Source organism: Zalophus californianus, chromosome 7 (genome assembly GCF_009762305.2).
Source record: "Zalophus californianus isolate mZalCal1 chromosome 7, mZalCal1.pri.v2, whole genome shotgun sequence".
NCBI lineage: Eukaryota > Metazoa > Chordata > Mammalia > Carnivora > Otariidae > Zalophus > Zalophus californianus.
In genome coordinates this window covers 147,054,534-147,069,720 of record NC_045601.1, presented here as the reverse complement: position 1 = coordinate 147,069,720, position 15,187 = coordinate 147,054,534, and the positions used below count along the sequence as shown (strand labels likewise).

Below are 15,187 nucleotides of genomic sequence, written 5' to 3'. Positions count from 1 at the left end.
GTGTAAGACTGTTGAATCACAGACCTGTACCTCTGAAACAAATAATACATTATATGTTAAAAAAAAAAAAGATAGTAGGAAGGGATAAGTGAAGGGGGGAAATCGGTGGGGGTGACAAACCATGAGAGACTAGGGACTCTGAGAAACAAACTGAGGGTCTAGAGGGGAGGGGGGTGGGGGGATGGGTTAGCCTGGTGATGGGTATTAAAGAGGGCACGTACTCAATGGAGAACTGGGTGTTATACTCAAACAATGAATCATGGAACACTACATCAAAAACTAATGATATAATGTATGGTGATTAACATAACATAATAAAATTACAAATATATATATATATGTATGTATAAAGGAGGGCACGTGATGGAATGAGCACTAGGTGTTACACACAACTGATATATTATTGAACATTACATCTGAAACTAATGTACTATAAGTTGGCTAATTAAATTTAAATTAAACAAAAAGAACCCAAACAAACAATCTAAAAATTTGTATGGAAGCACAAAATATACTGGACAGCCAAGGCAATCCTGAAAAAAAAAACAAAGCTGGAAGGGTCACAATTCCAGATTTCAAGTTATACTACAAAGCTGTAGTCATCCTAAAAGTATGGCACAAAAATAGACACAGCGACCAAGGGAACAGGACAGAAAGATTAGACATAAACCCACAATTATGGGATCAATTAATCTTCCACAAAGCAGGAAAGAATATCAAAAGGGAAAAGGACATTCTCTGCAACAAATGGTGTTGGAAAAACTGGACAGCTATGCACAAAAGAATGAAATTAGATTGCTTTCTTACACCATACAAATAAACTCAAAACAGTTTCAAGACCTCAGTGCGAGACCTGAAACCATAAAAATCCTACAAGAGGGCACAGACAGTAACTTCTTTACATGGACCATAGCAACATTTTTCTAGATTGTCTCCTGAGGCAAAGGAAACAAAAGCAAAACTAAACCATTGGAACTACATCAAAATAAAAAGTTTCTGCACAGCAGAAGAACAATGAAAATGTAATAATAATAAGACAACTACTGAAAGGGAGAAGATATTTGCAAATATCATATGCAATAAAAGGATAGTGTACAAAATATATAGAACTGATACAACTCAACACCCAAAAGACAAATAATCCAGTTAAAAAATAGGCAGAAGACATGAGCAGACATTTCTCCAAAGAAGAAATACAGATGGCCAACAGTCACATGAAAAGATGTTCATCATCACCCATCATCAGGAAAATGCAAATCAAAAGTACAATGAGATATTACCTCATACTGTCAGAATAGCTAACATCAACAGCACAACAAACAACAGGTGTTGGATATGGAGAAAGGGGAACCCTCGTGCACTGTGGGTGGGAATGCAAACTGGTGCAGTCACTCTGGAAAACGGTACGGAGGTTCCTCAAGACATTAAAAATAGAGCTACCCTACGACCCAGCAATCACACTACTGGGTGTTTACCCAAAGAATATGAAAACAATAACTCAAAAGGATACATGCACCCTTATCTTTCTTGCAACATTATTTACAATATCACAATATGGAAACAACCCAAGTGTCTGTTGATAAATTGATAAATTAGATGATAGATGAGTGTGTACACACACACAAACACAGTGGAATATTACTCAGCCATAAAAAGAATGAAATCTTGCCATTTGCAGCCACACAGGTGGACCTAGATAAAGAGTATTATCCTAAGTGAAATCAGTCAGTCAAAGAAAGACAATACCATATGATGTCACTCTCATGTAGAATTTAAGACACAAACACACATAAATAAAGGAGAAAAAAAGAGACAAACCAAAATACAGATTCTTAACAATCGAGAACAAAGTGATTGTTACCAAAGGGGAGGTGGATGGAGGGATGTGAAACAGATGAAGGGGATTAAGAGTACACTTTTCCTGAGGAGCACTGAGGAATATACAGAATTACTGAATCACTCTATCGAACACCTGAAACTAAGATAGTACTGTATGTTAACTCTACTAGAAAAAAAGATTTATCTTTCAGTAACCTATTTGAAAAAGCTTTTGCTGGGCAATGTTCATAGGCCCTACTTGGGAGTATTTGCTCTACAATAATTGTTCACTCTGCGCCTCGAATTCAAATTTCACAGAGTTCTTATCCTTTACCTGTTAATCCTAGCTCTTGGGAGCCATGGTCCCTTTATGTCCAGACTCAGCACCTATGCATTCAGGAGCCTACGTAGAGACCGATGCCACTTCAGAATCCAGGAAGCTATTACTGTTTCTGTTTTAGTGTGAGATGGTCAGAGTGTGGGACAGGTTTCAGAGCAGGTTTGTGACGTATCCTGGATCTCTAATTCAATGGTCATTACCTGGATCCATGTGGCTAATAGCTTCCCTGTGGATGGGCTTGCCTGCCTCCTATCCGGATAAAGTTTGTCAAATGTCACAAATTAAATACAATTACAAAGCATCCCAAATTATATACCAGATGCTATAAAGAGCTCCTAAAGAGAATTCCCAAGACCTGTCAGCCTCATGGGATGCTCACACACTGCCCTCCATGACCAGTTTAGAAGGAAACCCTGGCCAGGACACGTATTCTCTGTACTCCTGGTTTCTTTCTTAATGTCCCATGGTCTTGTAATAACACACATTACAGTGATACTGTGTTCAGTGTGACTCGTCTCACGGACTTCCTGTGTTTTTATATCTACCTATGGCAGAATATGATCTCCTCCTGTTGCTAGACCAGGGCCTCACTCACAGAAGGTAGGGCGAGATCTAGGTCTTCCTTCCATAGTCTGAAGCTGGGCAAGCTCACCTCTGTGTTGTCACTGGAAAGCCTGGGAGGACTTCCCTCACGCTCCATTCAAAACCATCTTCCCAGTCTGGACGTCACAGACATTTCCTCACTGGACCGATGCCCCTCCATGCTAAGGACCACCTTGATGCCAGCCCATCTATAGTGCACATACTCTTTATAGGCCCGTGTATCAGGTCATTAACAACTTAGAGTAAATGAGTTTTGTGTGCCTCTCTTTGGGGAGGAGAAGGGAGTTGGAGAGCCAAGGGACCCCTAATCAGAAGAAGGAAAAAGGGCTCCAGACAATATTCCCATAGTTTCAAATCCAGCCCTGGGATTACAAAGTCCACGCCCACTTCCCACCATCCTCCCCTGACAGTGGCCAGTCGGGTCTGACACACAAGAGCATTCAGGAGCCAAATGAGCTGCTTCTAGTCCCAGAATCTTCCTTCAGCTTCTGTAGCTATCAGAGCCTGTCTCAACCCCTGCAGGATGCCTTCCCAGCCACTCTGCCCCCACATCCCTCATAGACTCGCTCCACATCCCTTGGAGGTGCTTTTTCTCTCCCCATCCCCACTTTCAAGCCCCAACTTACACAGAGGCAGGAAGCACTGGATGCCATGTTTGCAATCAAAGGAGCAGACACAGGAGGCTGAGGAAAAGGACTTGTGTCCAGCTTATATAAGACCTGAGCTGGAAATCCCCTGCCTGAACCACTGTGCCTGTGCCCTTTGTTTTCATGATGTCGTGAATTTTCTTTCACTTTCACTAGGGCAGAGTCAATAAACAAGAATACTCTCTGATCAAACACATTCCTCTGTTCAGAACCTCCCCAGTTAACAACCCACCACTCCCAGTCCTGACTTATGACTGCCCAGCATGGGGCCCTGGGCCCTTACCCACTTCAAGACCTTTACTACTTGATGGTGATCTCTTGCTGCTTTTGAGAGAGGACCCGCCCCATGCCATCACTCAGGGGCCTTCCTGAGAGCAAGGGTGCCCAGGAGAGGATGTAGGAGTCCATGAGGAGTGATGAAACCGTGAGCAGACAGTTCACACCAGCCAGGCAGAGTGGGAGGCATGACTCGAGATCACACAGGATACACAGCCTGCTCTGAGAGGAGATGGGAGTTCAAGTCCCGGGGTGCCACTTGCTACCTTAAGTTGTGCAAGTCTGTTCAACTCCTTAGATGCTTGTTTTCCGGTCTGAACATGAGATGATTGGAGAGAATTCAGAAAACAGCTTGTAAAATGGACCTTACATTCCTGGGTGTTGAGCTCTCTAGCACTGTTCCTATCCTGTCACAGAACCTGCAAACCAAATCTAGTGCTTAGAACAATCCTAGCCCAACAATCAAGTGCTAAGCCCACCTTCCATGTAGCAGAACAGCACACATCGGCTCTCACACGACGGTGACTCTGTTTCCCACCTTCACTGCTGGACACTCGCTACTCCCTGCACTCTCACACACACCCATGATGCTCCTTCCTCCTTGGCTCTGGAGGTTTTGATCGGGACAAAAAAGGGAGGGCACAGGCTGTGTGCCCTCAGCGAGTTTACTTGACTACTCTGATCCTCCTAACATTCCAAAGGAATCACTGCCCTCTCCTAAACTCTCAGGACAATGCCACAAAACACAATCTCAAAAAAGCCTTTATGAAAGGTACTCCCAATTTTTTCAAAGTAAAAATCCCATAAAAATGTCATTATCATCTTTTTTGCTGTGTTCTTAGTGACCATTTACTGTACCTTCAGCACCAATAGATGTCAAATGATCCCATTTTACTGCAGGACTTTCCATGCTGGAGAACTTGGGTTTATAAAAGTGCCTATATAGAGTAATGGGATCCAAGAACCAATCCAGTATTTCAAAAAAAACTCAACATAAATCAGGTTCTTCTATTTGAAGCTCTTATTAGATAGCCATAAACTTGGAAAATTATTAATTAGGTGTATTTTGCGGGGTAGACATACTTTTCAAGCACACAGGATGGGTGTGAAGGGGGAGTGCCTGATGGAACAGCCTGAAAACAGTGGGCCCTGCCAGTCTCCCTTCAGATGCCTCTCTGGGTTCCTATCATGCCCCGCGTGCAGAAACCAAGATTGTGATCTTGGATGCAAATTATTTACCCTCCCTGAAGCTTAGTACTTTCTTCTGTAAGTTGGAGGTTTCACTCAGGATTAGGCTGTGCTACCGTTAACAAACATGTGAAAAGACATGGCTTTACAAGGACAGAAGTATATTTCACTCCACGTCAAAACCCATAGGTAGACGATTCAGAGTCAGTATGGTAGTTCGCCCCCAAAAAAACTCAGGGCCATGCTCCTTGGAACTCTGCTATTCTTAGCATACAGCTTATATGGTTACGGTCCAAATGGTCATCAGCAGTCGTGCTCTGCTCTCATCTATGCATTGAGCGGATCCATCATGAACCAAGGTCAGCTTCTCTTCATTCCATCATTGTGTCATAAGGTACACCTCCCTCCAAGGCAGATAAAGGTAGTTACAAACTCTAGGACAATCCTCCCACCAAGGGAGTCTATTCCCATTCCTCTCGAGTCTAGGTTGGGCTATGACTGTGTTACGAGAACTGGCGGTCCCACCCTGGTCTCTTACAGCCCTGAGTCATCATGTAAGAAGTTTGACTACCATGTCTGAGGGACCACGTGGGGAGGTCCTAAGAGAACAGGTGGATGGAAAGGAATCCAGAAGAACTGAGACTTACGATTGACAAATCAAGGTACTAAGCATAGGAATAAAGCTTTCTTTGACACTCTAGAGTAGTCCATTTACCGCTTGCACCCCTCCAAGTGATCCCTGCTGATGCTACATGGAACAAAAGAAACACCAGCCAAACTTTCCCTGCGTCTGGCTCACAACATTATGAGATACCATTAAATAGTTGTTGGCTTAAGTCACCAATTTTGGGTACAATTGGTTATGCAGCAGTAGGTAACTTGGAGCACCCCCAGTGCAGCCACTGGTGTGAGTAAATGGAGAGGTAGAAGCAAGAATGTGGATGGCGTGGAGAGCTGAACCACTTGCTTATAGGCCTCGTGCGGCACTCGGTTTTGCTCATTCTTGATCTGGGACATTGTATTTCTATCTTATGGTAATGAAAGCTGTAACTCCTGACCTTATCCCTTGATTGGTTTGATAGAACCCAGCTCATGATGGGCAGTTCCTGACGACCCCATGGACATTTGATGTCACATGTCTGGAGCCCTGTCTCTACTAAAGCCCAGTAGCGAGCCAGGAGCTTATACACTTCTTTGCAGTAGATAGCATGGCTTGATCAGGAACCCAGGGGTTTGTGTTGTGACTCTCCTTTGGGGGCTTACCAGCAGGAACACCACTCTGAATCTTTTCCCACCACGGCGACCTCTACAGCCTGACGATCTGTTGGATGTGGTGGAGCTACTACAGAGCCCCGTTCTGTTCTGGGCTCCAGTCAATCACTGGAAATAGTCTCATAAATGTAAACATGTTGCCTCTAGAATAAAAGGATGATGAGGCATTAGTGGTGTTACCCTTAACTGTGTTAAATATGACAAGGAATAATCTGTCCTTTACTTTAGAGGCATGACCTGGCATGCTCCAGACCAATGGCCCTCTAGAAACTTCAGGGATGTGGAGGGCCTTGAATGTTCACAGGGTTCTCTCTCCCACTCTTGGGAGTACATTTATCTTATCAATACCACCAACATATTCACAATTCTGGCTCATCTTGCTTGAATAATTATATATCATCAATATGATGGAAGCAAGTAAGGTTTTGTGGAATGTACAGAAGGCCCATGTCCAGAGGGTACTGGAACTGCCTCATATTGTCTCATGAAAGGGGCACCTGGGTGCCTCAGTGGGTTAAGCAGCTGACTTCAGCTCAGGTCATGATCCCAGGGTCCTGGGATGGCGCCCCTCGTTGGGCTCCCTGCTCAGTGGTGAGTCTGCTTCTCCCTCTCCCTCTGCCACTCCCTCCCCACCTCCCCACCCCCCCATGCTCTCTCTCAAATAAATAAATAAAATCTTTGAAAAAAAATATCATGAGAGCTGTTAGATTTTCAGGCATTTTGCAAACCAGTTGTTAAATACAGCCATTAAAAATAAGTCATTATAAATTTGTAAGTGTCATTAAAAGCAGAGATAATATTTAAAACTGATCATTTCCTAGTTATTTTACTATATTCTGTGATTTTTTTTACTTTTATTTGCATTTATTTCATCCAGAATTTACTCCCAGGCCATAGATTTTTGTTTCTTCAGTTTCTTCTGGGATATCTTTTTCTTCTGTGCAACCTCCCCTTCTGGTTTAGGAACAATATGCTCTTTCTCGGTAAGGATCATCTCAGTGTGACAGGGATAGCTCACGTGTGGGTGAATCTGACCTTGAACCAGGTAATCTGTATCTCATCTTGGGGCTTTGCTCACCTGGATGTGCTCAATGACCAGAGAATCTACATCTAAACCCTTAAGCTCAGCATTACTCTCTGCATTTTTAAGCATGTGCAGTAAAATTCAGCACTCTTTTTGGGCCACCAGCCCTGTGTCCAGCCCCACCGTTTGGCCAGGGCACACCTCCCAACTCCACCGTTGTAGCCAGGGAGTGGCGCACGCTGCTTCTGCAATGTGACATCCTTCAGATACTTGGTGGCTTTCCAGATATGCATATTCTTGATGGCATGGGCAGTTTCAGGTGTGTTCCTAAAGTGAACACAAAGATTCGAACCTCTTGACTGGCATGATTTTGTAGGATTTTCTGGGCCAAGTGAATAGTGAACTATTTTCAGAGATCACCTCAGGCTGCTTATGGAAAGAGCTATATTTTATGCTAAACAGTCTTATTGACATCTATTGTGTCTATATGATAAAAAAAAAAATACTATAATATACTGCATGGGGGTGTGTTACCATGTACAGCTCTCCAAATCTGCATTTTCAGTAAAGTCACACCGGCAGCTTAAAATTGGGTGTGGTAGAAATATTCACTCTACAGAAATCAGCAAATAGGACAAACCACACTTTTCTGACTATAGTACCAGCACATGCTGTCCACGTCCCTTTGGACCATGTCATGATGCCAGAGTTATGATATAGTAACATAAATGTACAGTTGTACACACACCATATGTGGATGCAAACTGCTTCTCGTCCTCCATCCTGATAGTATTTGAAAACACATTCACCAGTACCCAAGAGCCATGTAACCGAGCCCCAAACCACCGTTAATCAGGCATGAAAGCTGCAGTTAGGACAACTACCTGGTTGCATTTCTGGTGGCTCATTGTCTTCTTCCAGGATCTGGTCTGGTGTTTGTAGTGACCAGAGTGGTCAATGAAGTGGAGAGGATAGGAACAACCACCTCCTGCATCAATCTCCACCATTTCCTTTGGATTGTGATATTGCTCTGGACTTAGTGTCTTTGTGGAGAAGGGAGTACAGATTTGGGACTCCCACTCAGCATCCTCCTACCATATCACTTACTCCACTGGCCCAAGAACCAATGTGGGGATTCTGCCAAACACCAGGTGTATGCATTCCAAGTGCACATTCAGGAACTGTAAAAATGACTACTAGGTAGGTCCATGGACCTCACAGAGCCACTGTGATTTGGACCAGGGCCAGGGTGCCATTGATTAGCTGACCCCATGAGCCCCTACTGCAATGGAGGACAGGCATGTTAATGACTCAGCTATGTTGTATGAGCCTTAAACTGTTCCAGCCCTAAGGTTTTGTGATTCTGTGCTGCTGCAGTCAGGTCCAACTCAGACAGAAGTCGATGGAACAGAAGGAAGTTGAGCACTTTAAAAAAGTGGGATCCTACATGATTGGATCAGAGGCTTGGGGGAATATCTAGAAGCCTAGGGGAGTCTCTGGAGTGGTAGGAAGGAGACCACCTTGTTATTCCTGACAGAAAGAAGCAGTGGGGGACCTCTTTACCTACCACAGGGATAGCGAATGCTGGCATGGTTCCTCTAGATAGTCCCCTGCCTCTCTACAACAATCAGGGACTAATTGTCTGTGGACTGTGGGACCCTAAGTTCTTAATAAAATTAATGAGCTTTGTCTCCATAGGATGGGAGTCATGCAATCGCTCCCTCCAGCACCAGATCAACCCTTCTAATCCCTGTGCCCCTGAAACAAGCTACCTTCTCCCCAGCCCGAGGGCAAATGCTGTTCGCAAGCAGGAGCGTCTGACCTCTGGGGGCCTCACCTTCCCTGCAGGGACACGGTATGCTGAGGTTGGCATGCAGCCCCTGCAACCAGCCCACTTAGGTTCAAATATCAGCTCTCATGCTCACTGACTGTACTGTCTGAGACAAGGGATTTAATCTCTCTCTGCTTCAGATTCTCTACATCAAAGGGAGAGGGTGCACAGAGTTGCTGTGTGGGTGATCAGAGGCATGCTGGTAAGTGTTTGGCAACCAGTTTGGTTGGGGGAAATACAGCCCCCGATTGAAGGACTAGCCAATTTCTGTGGTGTAAATATTCCTAAAATGGCTAGTCCAAGCTACCAATAGTTTAATTCTCTCTCACAAAAGTCCCCAAAATTTAACAGTCAGGAGCTAGTATGAGCCAACTCCAGCACATCCCATGTCCATGTGCCTAGAGAAGTGCGGATTCTGCAACAGACAAATACAAAGACTTCTAAGGGATGGAGACTTCTAAGGGATTCACCTCAATCAAGCATGTTAATTAATGACAATAACAGCATTATCTGGAGGCAAAAGTTCTAGGACTCAGTAGTTGGAAGTAAGGACCACAAACCAACCAAACATCATCATCAGGACCCTACTTCCCTTCTACTATCTTTAATGAAGGAAGTGGTGAAAGAGGTGGTAATCTGTCTTCAAGATGGGTAAAAAAATTTCAGGACCCTTAGCATGAAATGTTGGAAATTCCAAAAGACACTTCATACCCGTGCTTATTTCTTATTTTGTTACCCTCAGCCTATCCATACTCACAGACTATGCTTACTGACCTACCAATTAACTTATAAATTACTATATACTAGTGCTATGGATTATAAGTATTATTTGGGGTATATAGATCTTAATAAGCAGGACTAAACCACAGAATTTACAACAAATCTCTCAGCCTTCCAAAGGCAATTAGTTTTGTTTTTTTTTTAAACATAATCAGAGTAGGGGCGCCTGGGTGGCTCAGTCGTTAAGGGTCTGCCTTCGGCTCAAGTCATGATCCAGGATCCTGGGATGGAGCCCCACGTTGGGCTCCCTGCTCGGCAGGGAGTCTGCTTCTTCTCCCTCTCCCACTCCCCCTGCTTGTGTTCCCTCTCTCGCCGTGTCTCTCTCTGTCGAAAAAATCAATAAAATCTTAAAAAAAAACATTCAGAGTAAATATCAAACAAAAAAGTTTAATAAAGTCATAGTCACTCTTCTTACTCCCAGTGAAATTTTATTTTATTTTTTTATTATTATTATTATGTTCAGTTAGCCAACATATAGTGCATCATTAGTTTTCGATGTAGTGTTCAACGATTCATTAGTTCCTTATAACACCCAGTGCTCATCACAATCTGTGCCCTCTTAATGCCCATCACTCAATTCCTCATTCCCCCATCCACCATCCTTCTCAGCAACCCTCTGTTTGTTTCCTGTAATTGAGTCTCTCATGGTTTTTCTCCCTCTCTGATGGCTTCCCATTCAGTTTCCCTCCCTTCCCCTATGATCCTCCACACTATTCCTTATGTTCTACATATGAGTGAAACCATATGATAATTGTCTTTCTCTGATTGACTTATTTTGCTCAGCATAATAACCCTCCAGTTTCATCCACATCGATGTAAATGGTAAGTATTCATCCTTTCTGATGGCTGAGTAATGTCCATTGTATATATATATACCAGGTATATACATACCTGGTAGTGCAATTGCTGGGTCATAAGGTAGCTCTATTTTTAATGTCTTGAGGAGACTCCATACGTTTCCCAGAGTGGCTGTACCAGCTTGCATTCCCACCAACAGGGTAAGAGGGTTCCCCTTTCACACCTGCACCCCAATGTTCATAGCAGCAATGTCCGCAATAGCCAAACTGTGGAAGGAGCCGAGATGCCCTTCAACAGACGAATGGATAAAGAAGATGTGGTCCATATATACAATAGGGTATTACTCAGCCATCAGAAAGGATGAATGTCCACCATTTGTATTGACATGGATAGAACTGGAGGGCATTATGCTAAGTGAAATAAGTCAAGCAGAGAAAGTCAATTATCATTTGGTTTCACTTATTTGTGGACCATAAGGAATAGCAGGGAGGACATTAGGAGAAGGAAGGGAAAATGAAGGGAGGGAAATCGGAGGGAGAGATGAACCATGAGAGACTATGGACTCTGAGAAACAAACTGAGGGTTTTAGGGGGGAGGGGGGAGGGGTGATGGGTTAGCACGGTGGTGGGTATTAAGGAGGGCATGTATTGCAATGAACACTGGGTGTTACACGCAAACAATGAATCATGGATCACTACATCAAAAACTAATGAAGTACTGTATGGTGACTAACATAACATAATAAAAAAAAAAGAGGGTTCCCCTTTCTTCACATCCTTGCCAACATTTGTTGTTTCCTGCCTCGTTAATTTTTGTCATTCTAACAGGTGTATCTCAGGTGTATCTAACTGGTATCTCACTGTGGTTTTGATTTGTATTTCCCTGATGGCTAGTGATGTTGAACATTTTTTCACGTGTCTGTTAGCCGTTTTTATGTCTTCTTTGGAGAAGTGTCTGTTCATGTCTTCTGCCCATTTCTTTTTTTTTTTTTAAGATTTTATTTATTTATCTGACAGAGACAGAGACAGCAAGAGCAGGAACACAAGCAGGGGGAGTGGGAGAGGGAGAAGCAGGCCTCCCGCGGAGCAGGGAGCCCGATGTGGGACTCGAGCCCAGGACCCTGAGACCACGACCTGAGCCGAAGGCAGACGCCCAATGACTGAGCCACCCAGGTGCCCCTTCTGCCCATTTCTTGAGTGGATTCTTTGTTTTTTGGGTGTTGAGTTTGAGAAGTTCTTTATAGATCTTGGATATCAGCCCTTTGTCTGTAGTGTCATTTGCAAATATCTTCTCCCATTCTGTGGGTTGCCTCTTAGTTTTGTTGACTGTTTCCTTTCCTGTGCAGAAGCTTTTGATCTTGATGAAGTCCCAAAAGTTCATTTTTGCCTTTGTTTCCCTTGCCTTTGGAGACATGTTTTGAAAGAAGTTACTGTGGCCGATGTCAAAGAGGTTACTGCCTATATTCTCCTCTTGGATTTTGATGGATTCCTGCCTCACATTTAGGTCTTTCATCCATTTTGAGACTATCTTTGTGTATGGTGTAAGGAAATGGTCCGGTTTCATTCTTCTGCAGGTGGCTGTCCCATTTTCCCAGCACCATTTATTAAAGAGACTGTCTTGGGGCCCCTGGGTGGCTCAGTCTTTAAGCGTCTGCCTTCGGCTCAGGTCATGGTCCCAGGGTCCTGGGATTGAGCCCCACATCAGGCTCCCTGCTCAGTGGGAAGCCTGCTTCTCCCTCTCCCACACCCCCTGCTTGTGTTCCCTCTCTCTCTCTCTGTGTCTCTCTCTGTCAAATAAATAAATAAAATCTTAAAAAAAAAAATAAAGAGACTGTCTTTTTTCCATTGGACATTCTTTCCTGCTTTGTTGAAGATTAGTTGACCATAGAGTTGAGCATCATTTCTGGGGTTTCTATTCTGTTCCATTGATCTATGTGTCTGTTTTTGTGCTGGTACCATACTGTCTTGATGATTACAGCATTGTAACAGAGCTTGAAGTCAGGCATTGTGATTTCCCAGTTTTGGTTTTCTTTTTCAACCTTCCTTTGGCTATTTGGGGTATTTTCTGGTTCCATACAAGTTTTAGGATTGTTTGTTCCAGCTCTGTGAAACATGTTGATGGTATTTTGATATGGACTACATTGGAAGTGTAGATTGCTCTGGACAGCATAGACATTTTCACAACATTTTTTCTTCCAGTCAATGAGCATGGAACATTTTCCATTTCCTTGTGTCTTCCTCAATTTCTTTCATAAGTGTTCTGTAGTTTCTAGAGTATTGATCCTTTGCCTCTTTGGTTAGGTTTATTCCTAAGTATCCTATAGGTTTTGGAGCTATTGTAAATGGGGAATCGATTCCTTAATTTCCATTTCTTCAGTTACATTGTTAGTGTATAGAAATGCAACTGATTTCTGGGCATTGATTTTGTATCCTGCCATGTTGCTGAATTGCAGTATGAGTTCTAATAATTTGGGAGTGGCGTCTTTGGGGTTTTCCACATAAAGGATCATGTCGTCTGTGCAGATAGAGAGTTTGACTTCTTCTTTGCCTATTTGGATGCCTTTTATTTCTTTTTCTTTTCTGATTTCTGAGGCTAGGACTTCTAGTACTATGTTGAACAACAGTGGTGATAGTGGGCATCCCTGCTGTGTTCCTGACCTTAGGAGAAAAGCTCTCAGCTTTTGCACATTGAGAATGACATTTGCTGTGGCTTTTCACAGATAGCTTTTATGATACTGAGGTATGTTCCCTCTATCCCAATATTTTGAAGAGTTTTAATCAGGAAAGGATGCTGTATTTTTATCAAATGCTTTTTCTGCATCAATTGAGAGGATCATATGGTTCTTGTCTCTTCTTTTGCTAATGTGATCTATCACGTGACAGAGGGGATTTTAATCTGACTGAGGGTAAGTCAAAAGTTTGTTCTTCTCCAAGATGTCAGCTCCTACCTGGCCCCCAACAGTGGAGCACCAGGATGGAAGTTAAGCAGGGTCTATACTCCTGGCCCTGGCACCTACTGGCTGGGTGACCTTAGCCATGTTTCTTAACCTCCGAAACTGTTCACTTCTTGATACAGTTGGAATAAGAGCATCTTGTTTGCAAGGTTGCTGTGAGATCCAGGTGACTGGGTAGCTGTGAGGCATGTAGGAAGCACTCCACACATGCTAGCTACTAATAGCAGTAGCAAGTAGCTCTGGATCATCACAAACTCTTTGGAGTGGGCCCCCCACCCATGTCCTGGCTCCCATCACACTGCTGGCTGGCACTCCTGGAGCCCAAGAAACGAATAAATGCAGAAACCACTGACCGACTGTGTCAGGGGGGAAGAGCCAGGAACAAAATGGTAAATGAGAGAGTGTGGAAAAGACAGAGACAAGGGAGAAAAGGCAAGGTGCCACTAAGGAGAGGCCATCTACAGGGACTCAGGAAGGAGTTGGGGGGGGAGCCCCAGGAGAATGAGAGATTCAGAAAAGCAAACAAAGTGATTAGAAAGAAATTCCTACCTTCTGACCCTGGTGGGCAACACCCTCATCATTCTGCTGTCTGTGTGGGACCCCAGGCTCCACTCCCCGATGTACTTTTTCCTCCCTAACCTGTCCTTCTTGGACCTCTGCTTCACCACAAGTTCCATCCCCCAGATGCTGGTCAACCTCTGGGGCGCAAAGACCATCAACTTCCTTGGCTGCTCTGTTCAGCTCCTCATCTTTCTGTTCCTGGGGACCACTGAGTGCATCCTCCTGACAGTGATGGCCCTCGACCACTATGTGGCCATCGGCCAGTCTCTCCATTATACCACCATTATCCACCCCACCTGTGCTGGCAGCTGACATCCATGGCCTGGGTCATCGGTCTGCTGGAGTCAGTAGTCCAGACACCACCAACTCTCCGCCTGCCCTTCTGTCCCCACTGGCAGGTGGATGACTTTGTGTGTGAAGTCCCAGCTCTAATCAGACTGTCCTGTGGGAACACCACCTACAATGAGATCCAGATGGCTGTTGCCAGCACCCTCATCTTGGTTGTGTCCCTCAGCCTCATCCTTGTCTCTTACTTTGCCATTGCCCAGGCAGTGCTGAGGATTAACTCTACAAAAGGGTGGGGAAAGACATTTGGGACCTGCTCCTCCCATCTTGCCGTGGTCTCCCTCTTCTACAGCTCAGTCATTGCTGTCTACCTCCAGTCCTAAAATTCCTATGCTCGCAAAAAGGGCAAGTTCTTTGGTCTATTCTATGCTGTGGGCACTCCAGCACTTAACTCTCTCATTTACACCCTGAGGAACAAGGAGGTAAAGAGGGCCTTTAGGAGGTTGCTGGGGAAGGACAGGGACACAAGGGGGAGCTGAGAACTGCTCCTTGTGCTTTCCAGTCCATAGGAGGTCCTCGTGCTTTTGGCAGGAAGCCTGTGTTCCCCCCACCTGTGCCCTCCCCCACTGTGCCATGCCGGTGGATGATAGCCATGTGTGTGCGTGCATGTACTGTTTGTGTGTGCCTGTAAGGCAGAGACTGGAGGTGGGCTGAGGAGGAAAGCATACCAATACGTGAAACAGGATAGATTTCAGATTGAGTGTTTCTTCTTTGCTCTATTTTGTCTTTAATGGTCTTTGCCTCCACCAGG

General features: G+C 44.3%; 1 protein-coding gene across 1 annotated transcript; it reads left to right on the top strand.

Moving 5' to 3' along the window:
* The first annotated feature begins 5,221 nt into the window (after positions 1-5,221).
* On the top strand, positions 5,222-14,915 carry LOC113928050 (olfactory receptor 2H1). The gene is given in 3 exon segments (XM_035728360.1): positions 5,222-5,231; positions 14,066-14,380; positions 14,383-14,915. Coding segments are annotated over 3 exon segments (858 nt in total).
* The last annotated feature ends 272 nt before the right edge of the window (positions 14,916-15,187 follow it).